Source organism: Stenella coeruleoalba (genome assembly GCF_951394435.1).
Source record: "Stenella coeruleoalba genome assembly, chromosome: 2".
NCBI lineage: Eukaryota > Metazoa > Chordata > Mammalia > Artiodactyla > Delphinidae > Stenella > Stenella coeruleoalba.
This window is the reverse complement of record NC_137147.1, coordinates 7,644,379-7,668,012: the sequence shown is the minus strand read 5'-3', so window position 1 is coordinate 7,668,012 and position 23,634 is coordinate 7,644,379. Positions and strand designations below refer to the sequence as shown.

The window sequence follows — 23,634 nt, the reverse complement described above, 5'->3', positions numbered from 1 at the left end:
ACTTTGCTAAAAAGTTTGATATTAATGGTGCAGGTCATGGAACCTTCAGAGGAAAATAAGCATGAAGAAGTGTCATATTAATTCCAACATAGAAGAGAATGCAGTGACCCATTAGTCTTTAGACCTTTGTTTATTGAATCTCTGGAAACATCTCTCAGTTGTTAAGTGACTATAGGTTTGATCGTATTGGAAGTTTCGTGGTCCTTGTGATATGAATGATATTAGAGTCACGAAAGGCCATTGTTGCCAACTTTGGAAGGTGGATTTACTGTTTTCAGAAGTGCTGTTGGGAGACCGTTCCAGTTTGTGATTGCCATTATTACATGAAAATTCGATGAGAGTCAGTTCTCAGTCATGTAGTGCTCCGGAAGATCATGTGACCAGGTTCAACTTTCCTTTCAGCTCATTATCTCCTCAGTGGCTGTGTTTTTTCTAGGAGGATGGGTGACGGTAGGGCTGTGAAGCAGCTTGTTTCTAGATCCTCAGTAGGCCCAACTTCAGAAGGGACACACATTCGCTCCAGATAAGCAAGTAGACAAATACGCGTACTTTGTGAAAGCAGTGCTTTTGCTAAAAGTGTGCTGCCCATGGAGCAAGCAGTCAATTCTGCTTGCCACCTAGGTGCAGTGTTTTCATTTGTTTATTTATTCTGACAGAGTATACAAATGCATCGGTATCATTTGCTAACTCATGAGTTAGCAATAATCTTTGGTGCACCATTTTCAGATAATTACAGCAAATTCTTCATTCTTCATGGCATAAGAGTGGGAAAGCTTGAACTAGTGAAGGACACAGGTATTCCACATTTTGTTAGTCATGCTTTTTTTTTGCTAAACCCCCAGACCTGCTAATAAATGATAAAATTGCTCGAGTAATATGTTAATTATTAACTACCTTCAGAATAGATAATTAAATATGTGGACAGGAGAGATATCTAAATTTAAACAAAAAACAAAATCAGGGTTTGGCCATGCACTCATGCCTGTGTTACATTTACAGATGGATTGATATTTCACAGAGTGAAATCCCATGTGTGTGGGATTACATTGGTCACTTACTCAAAAAGACTCATTTATGGAACTCTGAAATGACTTCTTATAGGGCTTACATAAATGCAAATAGTTTTAGAAATGTAACTTGTGTGTGCTTAATGTTTTTATAAAAGCTAAAATTACTCTTTTGCTTTAACGATTTGTTAGTGTCTGTTTTTCTCCATGAGAATGAAGCCTGAATCAGTGCCCAGCACACAGTAGGTGCTTAGAAAATACATGATGGGATTCCTACCTCTGTTCCGATAGAATCAGGGTTACTGTGGAAGGAAATTGTAGTGTGCGTTATTCTTATCGCAGCCCTTACCATGGAAACTTGTTTAAAATAATAAATCACTTCAGTGTATCATAACAGTTTTTTAGACCATTCTTCAAATTCATCTCTCATTTAAGTCACTTACTCACTTTCTGACCCACTTCCCATCTTTTCATCTGTTCTCTTTTCAGTTGTGTCTGACCTTTTCCTGCTTTTTCTCAAAACATTTCTGTAATTACTTAATGTCCATTTAAACATTACACAGTTTTTGAGGGGCTTTTGGTAAAACACGTAGTCAGCTCTTTATTACTACAATAGTAGTGGACTAGTTGCTCAGCAGGTGCAGACCCCTAGATATTTGTGTATGTGTAAGGTACATAATAGCGTGTGGGGAAAACCCCAGTCGTTGCCCTCCAGGAGTGTCCAGGGTGGGAGAGACGAAAAGTAGAGTGTGACCCTGGGCTTGCCAGTACACACGTATGTATGTTTGCGCTAGCTCTCTAGGAAGGGATCTGTTACAACGAAAGCACCACGGCTGGAAACTGCCACTTCACACCGAAAAGTCCCGTGGGGGGCAGCGTGGTTCTGTGGAAAGAAGTTCTAATAAGAACCAAGAACCCTTAGCTCTTGTCTTCTCACCACCACCAGCTAGAAACACTGAGCAGCTTCTCCCAGCTTTCTTTTGTCCCCAGCCTCAGTTTTTTCTGTCTACATAGGGCAGTTTAACGAAAATCCACTGGTTTTGTAAATATTGTGGTGTAGCACATACGTTTCTTTACCTTCATAGAAGATATGTCCTTTTTCTTTTTAGTTAACACTGAGTAACATACTCTATTTTTGCTTACTATTAAGGAATGTAATAGTGATTTTTAAAGGGTATACATTTGCATGATGATTTCAGTGGCCTTAATCAAATGAGTCCAATAAGATTAACTGCGTATTGCAGTCTCATGTTTGTGTTTAGAGTTCTTTGTTCTTTGACACACACACGTGCAGTACCATTTAAACATTTTAGGCTGTACCTTCTAAGTTTCTATAATGAACATTCATGACTTTTGTAATAAGGGGGAAAAAACCAACAACAGTTCTTCAGTACCCATCTCCTTTGATGCAAGCATGAATCTGATTGGCTTCTCTCAGATGCTGTTGAAAGCATTTAGAGGGTATCTTTGGATGTTTGAGTTGGGATGTGAAGAATTGTGTTTGGTTTTTGTCTCTGAAGACTTTTATTCTCTTTTCCATTAAAACAGCTTTAAGTCTATAACTAATCTCCAGTCAGTGTTTAGATGGTTAGTAAATTATCAGTCCGATGCATCTCGCTGATTTGTCTTCCTGTTTCTAAATTGGAAGTGAGAAGCTGCTAATTTAACTAAGTTTTAGCCTAGCAGTCTGAGCACTGCAAAAATACAATGTGTAATATATACACTAATGCCCTTTAAAATAAACCTAGTTTTTAAGGATATTTTAGCCATGCTGAATTAAAAGAAAATTCTGTCCTAACTTTATGAATTATTCTTGTGTGTCATGCAATATTTTGATTTCATTTATAAATGTAAATAAAGGCACCTGTGAGACCTGGTATGGCATATGACAAAATCAGAGATTAATGCACTTTGTGAAGCCATTTTCTGTTTAAAGAGAACCAAACTATGTACTATTTGAAGCCTAAAAAGTTGTCAAATAACAAAATGAAGCATTTGGTGATATCAGTAGAAAGAAGCTGGCAGCAAATTGTTTGGAATTTTACTCATCGCCTTATGCAATGAATAACAGACTTAGATATTTAACTTGAAGGTTGTTGTTAATTGATCTTAGTCTGTAGACTGTTGGTCCTTTCTATCCACACTATTGATATATACATTGTCAGAAAAGTTGGGCAAGAGATACCCAGTTGAAGTGTGGATTAATGAAATTCAGTGCTTTCCCCAGTACATACTGCTGAAATACAGGTGTTTCTTTTGTTGGTTGAATACTGTCTGATTTTCATTCCTATGTAATTTACCTGCACGGAGATTAAGAAAGCTCTTTTTTATTAAATAAGCTTGAAAACAAGATGAATGCACTAGGCTCTTAGGTAGAACATATTGGATCGCTCCCTTTATAATGAGCATTTAAAAATCTGCCCTCCTAAAGCTGGAAAATGCATTCTCTCCTGTATGGAAAGCAATATAGTACTGAAATATTCCTCCTTAATTTTGGTCCGAACGAACAAAAGTGTCTGTGTTTATTCCTGCCTAATGCATCACAAATCTGCTGACATGCTAACCTTGGAGTCTTGGCTGGCGTTAATCAGGCCTGTGCACCGGCAGGAAAGATGTACCTAATGCACTCCATCAGTGCAGTTTGCATATGGAAGTTCTCACAGGGGAGCTGCCCTGTGCCAGCTGAGGGTTACCTGCCCACTGCAGTTATTGTATGTAATTATCGAACCAATCTGTTCAGCCCAGCAGGGTTTAGATAGTAATCATGAAGCAACACTTTGGAAAAGAAAGATGTAAGGCACTCTCCCCTTCTCTCATCAGTTATATGAAGTTACAGCCACTCTTCCAGCTATTTTTGAGAAGTAATACCTCCATGTACAAATCCGCTAAATGAAAGCCTTTGAAAGTTTTTTAAGGTTTAGTCAAGATGTTATGTTTATATATGTGAAGCATTTTCTTCAGGACCATGATGGGAATCTCTGAGGTTTAATCTTTCCACAGCCACCATTAAGAATATTTTGAAACAGTGGGATTAACTGTAATACATAGATAATAACAGTTCTGACCATTCGGAGGTTTTAACATAACGCGGCTTGAGTAGAGTTGTGCTTTCCCATGTAGTTCTCTTTGGAACAGAACCCATGGTTGCCATTAGGCAAAAGAACAATGTCCTGTCAGCAGACATTATACCCTTTTATAGCTGTACACAAAATGGCCTGAAGTGAGGAAAATTCTTAGGCAAAGTTTAACTTAATATTGTTAGGAAAATACATAAGAGGACATTCTGATGTGTCGTGAATCTGTGAAATTTGGGAAGTATCAGATGATTTCCTGAATGCTACAGACTTATTTTAGGCAACCTAGAGAAGTAATGAATTCTGATGTAGATTTTAACACATTTAAATTTGAGATTACATGGGACAAAGTTGCATGAAAAGTGCAAAGTTTTCAATTCCTTACTAATGTCCTTCTATAGTTATACCTACGTATAGAGATGTTAAGTATTTTAAAACTTTACACAGGACTGAGCTAGTTAGGAAATGTAGTGATAGAAAGTAAGAAAAAGAAATTGTATGAACATTTGGGAAGAATGAATGGTGACAGAACGTAGGCATTAACTCCTAAGTAACACTCAACTAGAAAAATATGTAGAAAATAGGAAAGGCCTGAGAGAGTGGTGGAAAATCCAACCTGTTTTTGAGATTTTAGGAGCGCTTTGTACTTTTAAGACTCTTCTTTTACAGTAAGGTTTATGGCCCTCTTAAACTTTAAATTATAAAACATTTATTGGAAGTTTGCCATTATTGATCCACAGAATTTCCCCATCAGTTTAGAGGGCATAACCACTGATGCGATACATGGGCCAGGCACATATTTTCCTATTTATCAAGTACATTTACCCCACCCCACACATGCAGCGTAAAATGGGGAAAATAAGTATCATTGGCCTGAGCAAGTATCAGCTTTCAAAGAGAATTTCTGTATGATCAGTCCTGATGGTTATAACATGGCTTTCAATAATAAATTATATGAGGCATAAAAAGTTAGAGGTGGATATAAGAAATATACCCACTTCCAGACTAACTGTATAGTTGAAGGTTTCCTTAATCCCCTTTTCTTTCACCCCCCACCCCTTTCCTTAGGTGACCCCCACCAGGAAGTTGTGTGTATTCTTCCTGTATGTTTTGACATACCCACACCTGTATAGATTCATATATATATGCTAATATCTGATAAGTTTGTATATTTTCTTTTTTTTTTTTTTTGCGGTACATGGGCCTCTCACTGTTGTGGCCTCTCCCGTTGCGGAGCACAGGCTCCGGATGTGCAGGCTCGGTGGCCATGGCTCACGGGTCCAGGCGCTCTGCGGCACGTGGGATCTTCCCGGACCGGGACACGAACCCATGTCCCCTACATCGGCAGGTGGACTCTCAACCACTGCGCCACCTGGGAAGCCCTGTATATTTTCTTAATTGACCATCATGCCACATCTTTTTCTTTTTTTTTTTTTTGTTTAATTTTTTATACGTAAGAAGAGAAAGAAAGAAATAGAGCAGAGCACACAACCTGGCGTTGAAGATATGGAATGCTCAGATACACAGACAGAAGAGGCCACACAAACCCGTAAGTTGAACAGTCTTGCCTCTTAGCTCTTTTCTTATATATAATAAACACAAATTTCATTTCCTCCCACTGAATAAGGGGTTAACTATTTGGGTCATAACATTCTCATTTTATAATTTAAAAAGTGTAGGAGAAGATCTAATATTTATACAGTATGTATCACAATGTCCTTTGTTCACATTGTGTTATTTACTATAATCATGTCTATAATAATCATGAAGTTGAGACCAGGAGTTACTCTCATTTTGCAGATATGGAGCCCAAGACACAGAGCATTTAAATGACAGAACTGTTGTGAAAGAGTTAGACGTAGAGACCAGAACTCTTACCTCTCAGGCTACTATCTCTCCGGTTCTCCACACTTACCGCCGAACTCTGGGCGTGAGAGGGAATGTCAGGAGTCAGGTGGTTAGTACGTGGCTTACTGCAGAGTCTGCCAACTCTTCTTTTCTCTCAGCAAGTTGGGATGCAAGGAATTAAAGCCTCGAATCATCACTTCCCAAAGGTCTTGAAGCAAAAAGCAAGGTATAAAGTCATTTCTTCAATGGCTTATGTACTGGTGCTGAAGGCACTTTTAGTATGGAGTAGTTCCAGAAGTGACATTAGCAAAGGCAGCATCTGCAAAGGGCAAGACTAGGTTGGACTTTGGTCTGGTTAATAAATGGCCAGTCTGTGGTGTGTAGGCACACCTGTGGGGCTCAGAAGATGGGAAAATGTGTTCCAGGTTTCGTGAGAGATGGTTTACTTGCCTCAGTGAGGAGAGATTCAGAGCTGGCTACAGTACCACTTCCACCCCCCGCCAGATATCTCTTCTATCTGTCTGCCTTTTATTTATTTATTAGTTTATTGGTCCTGAAATATTTCTGATTTCTAATAGAAGAGGCTTATTTTTGGTAAAAATTTCATCAAAGTGTAAGTGCCCAGTAGAGTTAGGCCAGTGATGTATTTTTACCTTCCCTTTGACAGTGATAGCCATGCATGTTTGTGGAAGGCAAAAATTGACTTTCAAAGAGAATCATCTTCACCCTGCTTTTATTAACATTTTCTTCATTATATATTATGGATAGTACGTCCTTAGGTTTATCTGAATTTACCCAAGAGAATCCTTGGGATAATTGAAGAGCGAGTGTATAACGTCACTCTGGAAGCTAAAGGTTTTGAAATAGTCCCTCTTACTTTTCTGCTGCCATCTTCCATTCCCTCCTGTTTTTGTTTTTTTTCCCCTTTCTCCCCTGTCTTGTTCATTCTGTTACTAGGAGGTGGGGAGTCCCAAGGAGCAGCACATCAAAGCATGTCTCAGCCAGAGGCAGCAGCAGCGGCTGTGGCAGTGAGTGGGAGCAAAGTTAAGGAGCGTTTATGAAGATAGAGTAATATTCTTACTCAAATCCCTTACATTTTAAAACAGGAGATTTTAGTTTAGGAAAGGGCTTACGTTGTTATAGTAAGGTTGATACCCATTTAGACCAAAGCCAGTTCCTAGCTGTGCATAGGGAAGACTCATGCGTCTCCTCATGCCTAGAGGTCATTTGTTATCCGAACTTTGCTTAGTGAGCATCAGAGGTATTTTGATACATACGTGATTTTAAATTTGACTGTAATTACGAAAAATGTTTCTTATACCTAAAATTTTAATTTAAGGTCCTTATACTGATGGTTTTTACTGTGAGAAAATATATTAGTACTTTTGTTTTATTTATTAATGACAAAAGAAGAGAGTAGACCCCATCACTAATTTAAGGAGAATAATCCAGATTTCTTTTTGATATTAAAAAATGAAGATAAAAATAATCAAATTCTTTTATTCATATAAACTCTAAATTGCTTTAATTAAATACTGTTCCAATTGTAATTCTTTTTCCCCCCCTAAAGTATAAGGCTAGTTAAGGTATTTTACTATCTAAATATTCATAAATGAGAGAAATATTACCTGAGATAGTAAAATGTTATTGCTTTTAGCAAAGAAAACTAAAGCAATCCAAGGGTTCATGAAAATGTATGTTTATGTATTCATCAGTTTAAAGTAACCTGAATGAGAAGGCACATTATTACATTTGAAGTTTTTTAAAGAAATATATAATTCAGTGAATTCTGTGTTTTAGAGCTTTAAGATTTTGCATCAGAAACATGTTTCAAGAATGGTCACCTCTAACAGCTGCTTTAGAAATGTCAGTTTCTTCATTAACAATTTTATTTTCAAACACGATTTATGGTTTACATATGGTAAGAGATTTTTCTCACGGTGTGATCTCTCAGAATGCTGTGCCTAGCAAAATGGGGACAACTTTCCTTTAATATCTATTTAGACCATTTAAAAAACGTGTAGGGCTTCTCTGGTGGCGCGGTGGTTGAGAGTCCGCCTGCCGATGCAGGGGACGCGGGTTCGTGCCCCGGTCTGGGAAGATCCCACATGCCGCGGAGCGGCTGGGCCTGTGAGCCATGGCCGCTTGAGCCTGCGCGTCTGGAGCCTGTGCTCCGCAACGGGAGAGGCCACAACAGTGAGAGGCCCCCGTACCGCAAAAAAAAAAAAAAAAAAAAGTGTATAATTTTCTCGATACACCTAAACTCATTTTGACTAGCTGGGCGTCTATTGTGTAAGAACACATTCTGAAAGCTTTCTAATGTGTCTTGTGTAGGTTTTCTCAAAGAAAGAGAGGGGTGACGGGGTCATTTTCAAGAAGAACAGAGGCCTCTAATCCTTGTAGTTTTATGCAAGGCATGATTTTTACCAATTGAGAAAATTTGGTAATTTGCTCCAAGTAATTTTTTTCCCCACAAAATGATAAACGTTTAAAAACTACACATATTCTGGCATTTCAAAACCAGACCAATATTTCAGAGCTGTACTAAAAATTAGTTAATACAGCCGTGATATTTATGGCCAGTATACTTTGTCCCTACCGTTCATACAACAGACAGAACTCAACAGCCTGCTCTTGGTGGTGTTTTTGAAGTACCTTGGATTTTGGACCATTCTTGAGGATTCTTTGAGGAAAGCATGACTTATGTTTACCCCTTGAATAGTTGCGGTCTAGTCAAGAAAGAGATATTTTTAAGGTACCCTACAAAGAAATTTCCCACTTGTTTTTTTCCTTCTGCATTATAAAATCATAGAAGAGTATCCCAACCTTGTATATTTTATTTTTCAAGTATTAAGTTTTACACATGAGTCTTATGATTGGGCCTTTTACCACTAGTAAAGTATTATGAAAATGAGTATATATGGGATGGGAGGAGAAATAGATTTTTTTCTGCAACAGTCAGAATTGATTATTAGGAAAAATACTGAACTGATAAAGTCTCTAAGTTGCATAATATGATTATATAATAAGTTGCAGGTGGTGATGGCATTCTTAGTTGCAGTGAAAAACTTTAAATCTAGATTGAATGGGGATAAGCAGTAACGGAATTTAATCTAAGAGTAAAATGTCAAATTAGGACATTAATGAGAATATAGCAATAATCGTTGACTTTAGTGTCCTTTTTTTTTTTCGCGGTACGCGGGCCTCTCACTGTTGTGGCCTCTCCCGTTGCGGAGCACAGGCTCCGGACGCGCAGGCTCAGCGGCCATGGCTCACGGGCCCAGCCGCTCCGCGGCATGTGGGATCTTCCCGGACCGGGGCACGAACCTGCGTCCCCTGCATCGGCAGAAGGACTCTCAACCACTGCGCCACCAGGGAAGCCCTAGTGTCCTTTTTAATGTGACTATAGATTCGAATTTTATTGAAAGGGAGATGTACTATAGTATTGATTATGGACCTTGATCTTGCGATATCCTGTTATTCCAATTTCAGACAATCACAGCATTCTCAGTTTTCTATGGAAAATTAGTTTCAAAATTGTTGAAGTAAAAACCTAAAAATCTACCATGGGATATTTTTAAAAGAAGGCTATATCACAAAAATTGAAGAAAAAACTCAAAGAGTTTAAACCCACCATAGTGTAGGCCATGCAGAGAAAAGAAGATACTCGTATAACTTTGAAGTTTGCATGAATTGAAATGTATGGCAGTTGAATAAAAACTAGAACTTGGAAAAATAACAAACTGATCTTCCAGTTAAGTACCTAAATAAACCTGTAGTCAGAAAGCCTTTAGAAACTGTTTATGATTAGACATGTGTGGTAGATATTTTGTCCTAGATTCAAAGAATGTTTTGCATGTTTCAGAAGAGAAGTACTGATCTCTTTGCTGTTCAGTGTGTTTATTGATTGATCGTGGGCCCCACGCTGCCCTCACGCTGGTACCATCGCTCTCTCCTGGCAGAGGGAAGCCTGAGGCCATGGAAGGCACACTCCTCTTGCCAGCACAGGCCGTTGTGATCGGGCCTAAGCTTGCCCTTCTGACTCTGCTGTGCTCGCGGTGGAGGTGGCCTGGGGTGGGGTGGGAGACAAAGTCTCCTTGGGGAGGCGGATCCACATGCTCCCGGTAGAGAAGCACTGCATTCTTCCAGTGCAGGAATAGTTGGAGAGGAACTGTCATAAGGCACTTAGGCCAGTATCAGATGTGATACTTTTCTAGAAGGCGACTTAGCTGGGGTCTGTTTAATCCCTCGTGGACAAGACTTTGCATTTGGATTAGCCCAGTGCTCTTCTGCCTAAAGAGTAGAGGGAGCAGGCTTTAAAAAGCAACACAGTTAGAAAAATGCCTTGCTTTCCATAATATGCATATCCTCAGTGCTTCCCCCCAAGGAATACCTATCTTTTTTTGTTTTAACTTTTTATTTTATATTGGAGTGTAATTGATTAACAACGTTGTGTTAGTTTCAGGTGTACAGAAAAGTGATCTGTATATATACATATACAGATATCTATTCTTTTTCAAATATTTTTCCCATAATATTGAGCAGACTTCCCTGTGCTATACAGTAGGTCCTTGTTGCTTATGGAGTACCTATCTTGTTGCTATAGTTTACATTAGGAGATAATGTTTTTAATTGTACAATAAAAATTTGGGGGAGAAATAGTTCAGGACCAGTGTAAATGGGGTATGTTTTTACCAGTGGATGCATTCTGTATAACTTCAAACTAGAAGGTCGGCTTTGTTAGCATATTTTTTGACACACTAAAAAATTAACACAATTTCCTAAGATTTTTAGGGTATTAACAGTTATAACTTGTGTATCAGTTTCGTCTCCACAAATCGTCGTAGTCAATTAGATTTTTAAATATTAATAACCATATATGGAAATACTTATATTTCTGTTCTTTTGCTTTTGTAAGTTAATGACTAGTGATTTAAATCTCTTTGTTTTCTCTTCAAGGTTCGAGAACCAGGAAGAGAGTCCAGAAGTAAATCAAATACTGTGAACCAGTTTTTCTTTTCTTCCTTTCATTTGACTCTTTCCTTCTTTCATTTGACTTTTCCTCTTTTTCTGTATTAAGTGTTTTATTTTCATGTGAGTCTTGTGGAGTGGGGGAAACAATGAAGTACCTATGTCTTTGAAAAGCAGACTTTTTTTTATTAAATACTTTGTAGAATTTACTAAAGCCTAATTTATAAAATTTCACAGTATTAAGGTTATACCCTTGAAGCTGTCCCATGCTGTGTGTTTGAGGTTCTGGGGTACATATAAGAAATATTACTATGACATGCACTTTTCTAATCGTTGTATATTTCCTACAGTGTATAAAATGTTTGGCAAAATCCTTACTTTTAAGGAAATACACAACTTAAAATAAAGGTCTCTTTTTGCTTGATACAAATTTGTTGTGGGCATAAGATTTGTTTTGTATTGATTTTGCTCAGTTCCACAAGCATTTGTTAAGCACTGCTCTAGGAAATGAGAGGTACAAAGAAGAGAAAAGATTATGAAAGAAGAAATGGAGTAGTAAGTTTATCTGTGAGAGATGAAATACATGTATTTGAAAGATTACTTGAGAATTACGTAAGTATGCAAGCTGTACGGTAAGAAAACAGGCAATTATCAAGTGGTGGCCAGATCAAAGATTGTTTTAGACTGGCTTCCTTTAAGGAAATACTGTCAAATATATATATGGCTTATTCATTCACAAGAGATTATTTTTCTTCCAAGTTTATTTTTTGGTATGGTATAATATTTGTACAGTAAACCAAGCACTTTAGAGTTTTAGTGATTAGAAATTTTAAGATATAGAATATATAGTTGCCTTGGGAACAAAAGCTTGGAATTTCAACATGAACAATTTCAAGATTTACTTTGTTAGAGAAATTGGGATTGGATTGGATTTTCTAGGGGTGGTACACCTTACCACTTGTAGCCTGTACAATGTTTTTAGATGGTGTATAGGTACACTTTTATTTAAATATGTAAGCATTTATTTAATATGTATTTAGAATATAAATAGCACATTAAACTGGTGATTTCTCTATTGCTTAGGACAAGCCTAAAGTAGGTATTTCAGTTTTTAGAAAAGCAAGTTGATTTGAAGAAAATACTAAGTAAATAATAGTACAGGTGGATGTAGACATGTCAGAAACTGTCAGGGTTGTACCAATTCTGAGCAACTCTGAACCAACACACTTTACCTTTTGGCTCTCTGATGTGGTATTTAGTTGTCACACGAAGCATTTATCACTGCAGTGGTCGGATACTGAAAAACGCAAAGCAGATCTGCCGACTTTTCTTTGAAGGTTAATCTTTTAAATGCCTCCTGAAGTTCTAGGGCTCTGTGACTTTACAGAATAGAGAACTAGATTTTGGGCAGAGCCTCCTCCTGTTTTCTGTAGAATGTTGGATTTTAGTCCTCATCAGTGTTATGGTCCCAAGTTTATTTGTAACATCTAAATCAACTCTCAAGTTCTGTTTCAAACACATTGATGCTTAAAATAGGATAAAATGTGTGTGGTGTGTTTTTGTGTATGTGCCTTAGCCTTTTTTATTTTTCAAAACACAAAAACATAGCAAAACCTGTTGGTTAAATACTAAGAAAACAAACATTTCCTCACATATTGTTTTTAATAAGTGCTGGCATTTTCTCAAATGTTGCTCTATTGGCAGGGCTGCAGAAATGAAAAACTAATAGCCATAGTAGCCAGTTTGATTCATCGGCTGCATCCCCTTATCCCCTTGTTCTGCTGTTCTGTTCCCTACCTTACTCTGGTTTTTCTTACCCCCCCTTATTTCAAAGAAGTGGTTTAATAACCTCCTTGTCCGCCAGAGTTATGCTTTTTCCCTTGCCTTTTTCAGTTCCATACTTACTGTTTTTTATCTTGTGTTGTTTTTGTTTTCTTTCCAATCCCTGCATCCAGTGGGTTTGCCTTTCTTTATTCTCCCTTCACAATCCAACATCCTTATGGACGTGTTCCTGGCCCCATGTGTCCTGCCTTCTCTGCCATTTTCTTATGTCCTTAGTGAGCTGAGGGTTTCTAGTCTGTTGAGGACCCACCCCTGTGCAGGCTCCTGTCCTTCAGACAATGGGAGCTACATGTGTGCTATATTTTCTAGACAGCAGCTGGTAAATCTTTGATAACCATCTAAGCCCTGATGTAAAATATCTTCTGGGTGTTCTTCAATAGTGATCTTTTAAGACAAATCAAACCTAATAGGCCAGGGCAACAAAACCCCAATTATTTCTTTGAATTACTAACTTAAATGTGCATATCAAGAGCTAAGTTGCATAGCAATGAATTAGTGGTGGAAATATAAATACATTATATGTATTTGTGTGCGTGTGTGTATGTGCTTGTTTATCCTTTAAAACTATATTCATCTGGTCATCAAAGTGTATTAATAGTACTTGATCACTGTAGAAAATTTAGAATATACAGAAAAGTGTCAAAAGACACACTAGCCATATTACTACCACCCACAGACAACCACTGTTAACATTTTGACACGTTTTTTTCCAGCCTTCTCTATGCATTTTTATCTTTAAATATCATACTTTATAAAAGCTTTATATTCTGCTCTTTAAAGTGAACATTAAATACTTTCCATCTTATTACAAATACTTCATAAATATAGTTTTTATGTTTCTATAATATTTTTTCTTATGGATTCGTGATAATTTCATGACCATTTCCCTAATGTTGGAGGTTTAAGTTGTTTTCAGTATTGGGATATTATAAACAATATTCTTGAATAAAATTGGGCATAAGTCTTTGTCTACATGTACAAATATTTCCTTAGATTTTCAAAAGGGAACCATTGGGTGAAAGACTATGAAAATGGAAGGTTATTGGTGCACATTATCAACTTGCTTTGTAAAACTCCGTCAGTTAACACTTTACCCAGAAATCAGTGCTCAACTTACATTTTTGTCAACCTTGAGTGCTACTAATTTTTATAATTTGATAAGGTAAATTTGTTTTAATTGCTAGTGAACCTGAGCAATTTTTTATTTTTAAACAAATCATTCTATTTGCTTTTTGATGTGTGTGTTTGTACTGTTTATATAGTAATGATCTTAACCTCTGTCATGTTTGTTGCTGACTTCTTCCAGTTTATTTTTTGTTGACGATTTAATTCTTATCGCTTTAATCTGTTGATCTCTTTCACTGTCATTTCTGCTACTGTTTTAAAATATTTCCCATCCTGATATCAGAAATATTTACCAGGGTTTTTTCTAGGATTTGTGTTTTAATGCTTCTGAATTTTTAATCCATGTGAAATTTAATGTGGTGTATGTATGCCATGAAGTAAGGATCACAGTGGACTTTTCTCCAAATAGCTAACCAGTAGCTCCATTACCATTCGTTAAATAAATTCTCTTCCTCACCCCCTTTCCATCCTGGTTTGTGTTGCCTGTTTTATTACAGATTAAGTTCTTATACCAGGGTCTGTTTCTGTCAGTTCAATTTCATTGATCTGTCTGTCTGTTCTTATGCCAGCACCACACTGATGTAATTAGTGCCATTTAACTTATTAATTCTTATTTACTGCCCAAACCACATTAACAGAAATCAAAATGAAAGAGAAAATTCATTTATGATCTCACCACCACCACAAAAATCAAACGCTTGTCCTTTGGCTGTGTTATTTTTCAGTCCTGTTTCATGCTTACATAATTTTTCCTAGTTGTAATAGTTGCATTGGTGAACTTTTGTGTGTGTGTGTCTTTTAAAGTTCCACAGTTTATTCTGTATATACCCCTGATTCATTAACCTCTACTGGTATAAAGAATACAAGACACACTGAAGAAGTGATTCTGTGCAGTATACTGCTGACCAGATGGTTTAGGCAGCTCTCTTTATCACTTGGGTGTTACTTTACAAATAAAATGCTTACTATTTTCATTGTACTAAGAATGTGTTATTCATATGTTGGTGAGTTTTATTATAGCAGTAGTATTTTGCAACTTATGAGTAGTGTTCCTGAATTTTTGTAATTTTGACTCGTCATGAAGTTACCTGTAAAATTTCTCCGTTAAGCAAGTACAGTTTTATTTATGAACCACTGCAGAGGATCTTCAAAACACTCTTTCCTCTTTTTGGCTTGGTTAAGTCAACCGTTTTTTAAGGGTCTGAGTTATCAGTGGAGTTGGTCTATAAGATAATCTTTGTGCCTGGAGTACAGAGGCAGGAAGGAATATTAAAGGCACGGATCCCGCCTTGGGTGGGGGGCTGGGGAGGAAGTGGGACAGTAGTCTGAAATCTGTTTCCATTTTTCTGTAGGTTGTCTTTCTGCTTCTGGTATCTTTTAGAAGCAAGTGAAAAGTGATCACAGTTATGTAAATGAAGACCTTATAACACCTGGACTACAGATTGTTTAATAACTAAAAAATTGCTGTATTTAATATTTTTTCTGACCTTGACATAAAAAGCACAGTACAGAAGTTCATGGTGCGCCTTCTCGGTATAATTCTCAGATGTGAGAGATACCTCACACTTTCCTTATAAGGGTCGGATATGAACTTAAAAGAGTTCTGAACGACTGAAGGGTCTGCTAAGCCTGAACGCTGGAGAGTTCTAGGGCAGTATGTATCCAGGGAAGGTTACAATTGGAAGTACATGTTGATTCTGTTAGATTGCCTGGCCAAGAGAGTCATGGTTTCCGTCTTGAACTTTTCTAGATAGAGGAATGTGCCTTTAAGATCCTTAAGAAAACTTTCATGTTCTAAACATTTTAGTTCTCCCCCCCCAACCCGCCAAAAAAGAGCTTTTGTTTTTTTGTCTTCCTTTATTTCATTAACTCTTGTAGAACATTTTGGGGCTGACGCATGAGTCAGTCCAGCCGGAGAAGTATTGTGCACATCCTAACCTGCTTAACACTGGTTGCAAAGGTGTGTGATGTGGTCTCTGTGTAACACCCCATCACCTCCTACCAGCCCCCTGAAGTTTTTTTTTTTCCAGTTTTATTGAGAAATAATTGACAAACATCACTGTATAGGTTTAATAAGGTGACTAGCACCCCTCAAATTTCTCCTGTAAAAGTCCTTGGCAGATGTTTAAGAGCTTAAGACAAATATGTAACTTACCCTATAATTTATAATTTAAAGAAGGATCATTTAGGGCTTCCCTGGTGGCGCAGTGGTTGAGAGTCCACCTGCCGATGCAGGGGACGCGGGTTCGTGCCCTGGTCCGGGAGGATCCCGCGTGCTGCGGAGCGGCTGGGCCCGTGAGCCATGGCCGCTGAGCCTGTGCTCCGCAACGGGAGAGGCCACAGCAGTGAGAGGCCCGCGTACCGCAAAAAAAAGAAAAAAAAAAATAGGAAGGATCATTTAGACATTTCTTAAGATACACATGCAGTCACAGTGGGCTTCCCACCGACACACCTTTTGTTAAACTTCCTAACTATGCTTTTGAAAAAGAAGTCGTCTGTATTCCAGGTGCTACAGGCCCAAAATAAGTCTTTGATTTGTCATGCAAAGTGTTCAGAAAGCAGAGGTGGCTGAAATTATATCAAAATGGTTCCCAAGGCCCCGTCTGTTCCTGTGGAGGTCAGAGGAGCCACAGCCTGCAGAATCACAATTTGAGGTCAGGAATCCGGAACCCCTGCTGTTCCCAATGAACTGTGTGATGTACACAGAAGAGCTAAGTGAACAGTCATGAGAATACCTGGTTGGTCTTTTAGCAGCAAAATTGGAGGTGGGGGGAGGAATATGAAACTTTTTAAAACCGCGGGGTTTTTTTTTGGTGGTATTGTTGTTGATATCCCTATTTGAATGTATAGTCCCTAACAAAAGAAGCAAGATGCCTTTAGACTGCATTTACTGCTCTTGATGACTCCAGTTGTGTGTAAATATTAGAAAACAGCAGGGTCCTGCATTCCAAGAATCACTTGAGCAGTGCCACGAAGACAAGTGTCCTGACTGGTGTAGTCATACTCCCCAGCTCTCCTGCTGTTTCTAATCTGTGCGCACAGCCGTGAAAAAACTGGACTGACATTTACAGGCACAGCAGGGAGACACTTGACTAGGGAATGTTAAAGACTCCGGCACCTCCAATTCAAAGTGGCCACCACACATGATAAATCTTCACAGGAGAGCTAGCCTGCACTTCCACTGATGCCATAATGAGGGTATCTGTAATGAAGCAAAGAAGTAAAACATTTTCCCCCCACAAGCTCAACTTTTTAGCAGTCTGATATTTATTGTTGTCTTTTTCAGACCTAAATATCTAACAGGAGAATCTCATCCTGTGTCGGTGAAGGATCTTTTCCTTTTGAACTGCTTTTTGGAGTCTGTTTCCTGTCGTCCTCACTCTTCCTAGGGTTTTACAGGGAGTTTCCTCAGGAAAGAACACTTCCCCATCAACTGTGAATAAAAATAAAATTTCCCGGAACCTGCTGTAACTGATATGGAAAAGAGGGTCAGTTGCTTTCTGCCTCGAGCCTGACAGACTTCCCTCTCTGTTTTGTCCCAGCGAGCTGCCGGGTTTGTATCCCATAATACCAATAATGCAATTAGGTTGGCTGCACAGTGTCTGGTTGACTTCAGTTAAGAGTTTCTTTCCCTATGGGAATAAGACCAGACAGACTGTCATTTGCTATTACTAATTCTGCTTAGCATTATCACTGGAGCTTTTTTGTAATTAGCTATCTTAGTTGGCTCTTAAATTTTAATAGCCAGTTGAAGCTACGTTTTAGCCAAGTTCCATATCTAAATTGCACTCAGTCCATTAACAAAGTTGGTTAAAAGGCTATTAAAACAAAAGCCAATATATGGTGGTTCGCACTTGCATCTTTGCAGCAGGAGCAATGCCAGCCTCCCCCCTAGTTCTCTAAAGGAACTTTCTCTCCCCAAAGTTACACATAAGCTGAACTCAACTTCCTGAGGGGCAAGAAATTAACATCAACAAGATTTTTAGTACATGAACATATCCAAAACTGTCACTGCCAACTGCCTTTTCCTCTCCGTGAGGGTTCTTTGGGGTTTGGTTTTATTTGGTTGATGGCGGTACAGGGAGGAAGAGGGGCATTTAATATTCCAACTTAAAGTTGACGGGTTTGAAAAGTGAATAATTGAAATGATGTTTTTCTCCATTTCAGCTGATCAAAATTATTAGCAAAACCATCTGAGGCACCTTCTGGTGGAATTGTAGTCTTGCTGGGTTTAAGTCTGTAAAACATTCTGCCAGACGTTAAAAAAAAAAAAATTTGTAGACGAGCCAGCACATAGGCTCAGACCTCGTGCCTAACTGATAGTCCCCATTGTTCGTGGTTTTTAATTCAGATCATTTCTAACTCTGACACACACACCCACCCCAACCCTTTGCAAATTGGTTTGCCAAGACTTTACTTTCTTCATTGAGTGCCCACTCCCTCCATATTGGGACAGTGGGTCTGTTTTCCATTTTCAAAGATCCTTGATTTCAAAATTTTTTAGAATTTGTGAAGCAGGCTGTCAAAAGAAATTAGACTGGTGCAGGCACGTTCAGTTGAGGTTTTTTCTCTGAATCATCAGGACCCTGGGAATGAAGATGTGGAGAGAAACTACTAGGCAAATAGGTCCTGTCACCCTGACTCAGCTGAGTGCCTCTGAAGAACGTCTCCACCCCCAGTCTGTTGAATTTGCCGATGTCCTCTTTTAAAATGAAGAGTTTATCTGCCTCAAAAATATACAGGCTTTTTTTTTTTTCTTAAACTCCAAATGGTGGCTTTTTCTATTTCCCCATTCAGAAGATATTAGGAATTGTAGTTTAATCTTAATTTTTAAAGCAGTAAGCGGCAGGTTGGAATACTTTCCACGCCCCAGTGTCTGGCCATTCTTCTGGTTAGCTTTTCTCTTACTCAGAACTGCTGTCAAGCTGTAAGCTTTGGTGGTGCTATCCTCCCTACCGAAGGCCACCTGGCAGACAAATTCTAGTGAAACCCAAGGGTTCGTTATAATTATATTTCCATTTTAAATATGTTTAGTAGCTCACATTTACATATGATCTTTTGTCTGGATTTGCTTCTCTAGCCTTTGGCTAAATGGCTGGGTTGCCGTCAGTGAGAGTGTGGCCTCCTTGACAGAGATGAAGAGCTTCACCTGTCTTAACAAAGGACCAGAAATGCTGGAGGGCCTCTCTGGTGGTTTTTGTCCTCTGTCAGAAGCTGATGGAAGAGGTCAAGATCATTTTATCCAGTGTTAGATGATATGCAGTGAAATTAATATACTATTAAAAATGTATAGGTAACGAGTTGGCCTTTGATAAAGATAGAACTGGCTGTGAAAATCGGGTCACAGACTCTCTTAAGAGGTCAGGGTTGGTGGTTTCTCCCATGAAGACTGAAGGCAGGAACAGCCCTACCGTGGTTTTTCAGGGGACCCTCTAGCTGTTGATGGATGGCCTTTGTGGGCTTTAAGTGATAATGTCTACAATATATGTTAGACCTCACCTACCCATACTTTATTTTAAACTAATTTTTAGGAGATACTCATAGGTAATACATGTATGGTACATGATACAAAAATCAGTAGGAACAAAGGTAAATAGTGATTATATTGTACACCTGTAACATATAGTATTTTACATCAACTGCAAAAAAAAACTAGAGAGGATGATGGGAAAAAAGAAAGTAATTGGCAGAAATTTTAAAATAGCATACCATATCACATATGGGAACCTATTATGTATATTAAATATATATGCTAAAAATTAACTTCCAGCATCAAGAATATATAAAAGTACTTTCATTCAAAAAAGGTAAATGGTGAAGTCTTAAATTTAAGATTATGGACCACCAAGGAATCTGGATAGAAGATAATCCTGTTTTTGTTTCATGAAAAACTGAAAGAATCCATGACAAAAAAATTAAGAACCTTTCCTTTTCCGTAGCCCTAGGTTCCCGCCCCAGAAATAAAAACTGTTACAGGTTTGGATAGCCTTCCAAAGCCACAATCTGCATATCCATTAATGGAGGGGGGCGGGATGGGGAAGGGGAAAGAAAGAATGCAAACTCTTATTTTTTCTATATTGCAATTTATTGGGATAAAGGCTCTAGCCAAGCTATGAGGTCAAACACCTATTTTAATGTAACTGCTCACAATGGGCGTATATCATCTCATTATTCAGTCGGTTTTATATTATCCTTTTTGAAGATCTCTTAGTGATTCCATCAGTAGAAGAGACTGCAGCTTTGCCTGTCTATGCTGAAGGCAAGTGGCTGGCTCTAGAACCCAGTGCAGGCCTGGGGCCCAGGTTTTCAAAGCTTCACCCACCTGCGCAGCAGTCTTCCTGGGTCGCTTCTTCCCTGCTGACCCTGGGGTTTCCTCTTTGCATTTCTTTCGTTTGGATCACCTGTTACCTGGCCCAGTGTGTTTCTCCTTGGTTTACCCCTCTTATCAGGAGGAGCACATCCTCCATTAGTTCCCTGAGAAAAAGGTGTGTGGGAGGTAAGTTTTTTGAATTCTTGCATGTCTGAGGATGTCTTTTTTCTACCTTTCCTCTTGGCTGATAGTTTGACTTGTACAGAATTATGGATTGGAAATAATTTTTCTTCAACGTTTCGAAGGCATTACTCTGATAACCTTCTAGTTCCAGAGTTGCTGTTGAGCGCACTTGAAGCTACCCTGTTCTCTCTTTCTGGAGCTTCTGTTCAGATATTGGGAATCATAGGCTGATCTTCTAAGCTTTCTTCCTTCTCCCCCCACTTACTTTCTGTCTCTTTTGTCTTTTTCCCTCTACTTCCTGGGAGGTTTCCTCAATATTTTCTTCTAACTCTTAGGATTTTTAAAAATTTCTGCTGTCATATTTTTAATTTCCAAGAGCTTTTTGTTCTCCAAGTGTCCTTTCTCGTGCGTGCAGGATCTCCTTATATGGCTGAGGATTTTCATTAGAGTATTTGGAAGCTTTTTTGTTCCTACATAGTCTCTGTTTCTACAAATTGCATTCCCACTCCCCCATCTTGTTTGGATCTTTGTCCTTTATTTTATTTTTATCTATTTAATTAATTTATGGCTACATTGGGTCTTTGTTGTTGGGTCTTTGTTGCTGCGCAAGGACTTTCTCTAGTTGCGGTGAGTGCAGCTTACTCTTCCTTGTGGTGTGTGGGTTTCTCATTGCGGTGGCTTCTCGTTGCAGAGCTCAGGCTCTAGGCATGCGGGCTTCAGTAGCTGTGGCACTCAGGCTCAGTAGTTGTGACTCATGGGCTCTAGAGCACAGGCTCAGTAGTTGTGGCACATGGGCTTAGTTGCTCAACAGCATGTAGGATCTTCCTGGACCAGGGCTCGAACCCGTGTGCCCTGCATTTGCAGGCGGATTCTCAACCACTGCACCACCAGGGAAGTTCCTGTACTTTATTTTAGATGGTTTCTTCGAATGTCTGGCACTTCCTTGGCTGTCTATTTATATATAAGTGCAAGCCATTAAAAGGTGAATGGGAGTTCCGAGTCTGTGTGTGTGAGGGGGAGGGGCTTAGAGCTGGCATTTTGGGGCTTCCATGGAGAGCGACTTGAATCGGCCATTTTTAGAAGAACCCCATCCTTACCCTGAGACCTTCAGAAAACTGCACCTGAGATGAAGGCTTATGTGAAGGTAATTTATTTGTGAATGTGGTCCCAGGGAGCAGAGGTGAGGGACAAGGGAATGGAAACAGGGAAGGAGGGAGCACAGTTACAGGGATGCATCATCAAGTTGGCTACGCCTGAGAGTGACTGACACTCACATCCTGCAGAACCTTCCAAAGAGCCCATTGCAATGCATCTCACAATCTCCAACCCATCTCTCTTCCTTTGGGTGTGAAGCTTCCCACACTTCTGAGTTGCACATGTGGAAGGTCCGCTCTTCCTGGCAGGCATCTCATACAAATCCCAAAGAAGGAAATATAAGAGAGGCCATCAGGTTACACTCACGAGCTGGTGGAAGCCTGTGTGGAGTCTGTCACTGCAGCTTGGGCTGGAATGAGAGAGGATTTGAAGCAATGCACTACCATGTGATTATCCTAAGGTTTTTTCTGCTTGGACTAGTCCATTTCCATAGAGAAGTTTCTTTTGCCCAGAGAGTTGAATTATGAATGCTAAACTTAAGAGATCTCCATTGTCTTAGCTTGGGCTGCTTATAATAAAGATACCATAGACTGGGTGGCTTATTTCTCAGAGTTCTGGAGAAATAGATTAGAAGTCTGAGGTCAGAGTGCCAGCATGGTCTGGTTCTGATGAAGGCCCTCTTCTGGGTTGCAGACTACCAGCTGCTTCTGTCCTCACATTGAGGAGAGCAGAGAGGGGAAGTGAGTTTCCTTGGACTCTTATAGGGGCACTAATCCTATTTATGAGGGCTCCATCCTCATGACTTCATCTAACCCTAACTACCTTCCCAAGGTCCCACCTCCTAATGCCATCATATTGAGGGTATGAATTGAACATAATGAATTTGGGGGAATGCAAGCATTCTATAACACCCATCCACTGTGGATTTTGCCTTGTATGGATTGTGCTTTTGGTATCAAGTCTAAGAACTCAGCCTAGCCCTAGATTTTCTACTTTTCCCTAAAGTTTTATTTTTGTGTTTCACATTTGTCTGTTATCCATTCTGAGTTAATTTTTGTGTAAAGTCTGAGTTTTAAGTCAAGATTCAGTTTTTTTGCCTATAGATATCCAGTTGTTCCAGAACCATTTCTTGAAAAGACTGCCTCTCCTCTGTTGAATTGCTTTTGCACCTTTGTCAAAAATTAGTTGGACATATTTTAAGTGGGTGTATCTGTGGATTTTCTTTTCTGTTCCATTGATCTCTGTGTTCATCCTTCTGTCAATACAATGTGCTGTTTTGATTATTGTAAGATATAGTAAGCCTTAATGTTAGGTAGAATGATTCCTCCCACTTTGTGCATTTTTAAGATTTTTTTTTTTTTTTTTTTTTTTTTTTTGTGGTACACGGGCCTCTCACTGTTGTGGCCTCTCCCGCCATGGAGCACAGGCTCTGGACATGCAGGCCCAGCGGCCACGGCTCACAGGCCCAGCCGCTCCGCAGCATGTGGGATCCTCCTGGACCGGGGCACAAACCCGTGTCCCCTGCACCGGCAGGCGGACTCTCAACCACTGCGCCACCAGGGAAGCCCAAGGTTGTTTTAATTATTCTAGAACCTTTGCCTTTCTATAATAAATTTTAGAATAAACTCATGTCTATGAAAAAAATTTGCTGGAATTTTAATAGAAGTGACATTAAAACTTTGATTAATTTTGGGAGGATCAACATCTTTACTATGTTGAGTCGTCCTACCTGTGAACACAGTATGTCTCTCCATTTATTTAGGTCTTTGATTTCTTTCATCAGTATTTAAGTTTCAGTATGCAGATCCTCTACATATTTTGTTAAGTGTATACCTAAGTATTTTATTTCCTCTGGAGCAATTGTAAATGGTGTTGTGTTTTTAATTTTGGTTTCCACAGGTTCATTGTTAGTATAAAGAAATGTAATTAAGTTTTTTGTGTTGATCTTGAATCTTGTGACATCAATGAACTTACTAGTTATCAATTTTAAAACTCAAGTATTGTGTTCTTGTTATGGTTAAAAAAATGAGAGATCTTTGCTTTCTTCTACTCTTTCCTATCATCTCAATAAAATTATATGTTTTTAGATAAATTGGTAGTCAGTGTTTATATTATTTCAATTAGGTAGGTATTGTTTATTTCAATCATATCAAAAAAATCTATCAAATTCTTTCTTTTT

At 38.8% G+C, this 23,634-nt stretch overlaps 1 protein-coding gene across 9 annotated transcripts in view; it reads left to right on the top strand.

Annotated features, from left to right (window-relative positions):
* Positions 1-17,731, top strand: part of VRK1 (VRK serine/threonine kinase 1) — an 84,419-nt gene extending 66,688 nt beyond the window's left edge. For 5 of the 9 annotated variants that reach the window (XM_079912124.1, XM_079912123.1, XM_079912125.1 and 2 more), the window contains 2 exons: positions 5,540-5,630; positions 10,889-11,612. In XM_079912124.1, the coding sequence (XP_079768250.1) occupies positions 5,540-5,630; positions 10,889-10,920 (123 nt within the window). In that variant the 3' untranslated portion in view covers positions 10,921-11,612. Of the gene's footprint in view, positions 1-5,539; positions 5,631-10,888; positions 11,614-17,153 lie in introns of those variants that run through there. The other 4 variants (XM_079912127.1, XM_079912130.1, XM_079912129.1 and 1 more) reach the window with 4 other exon arrangements.
* The last annotated feature ends 5,903 nt before the right edge of the window (positions 17,732-23,634 follow it).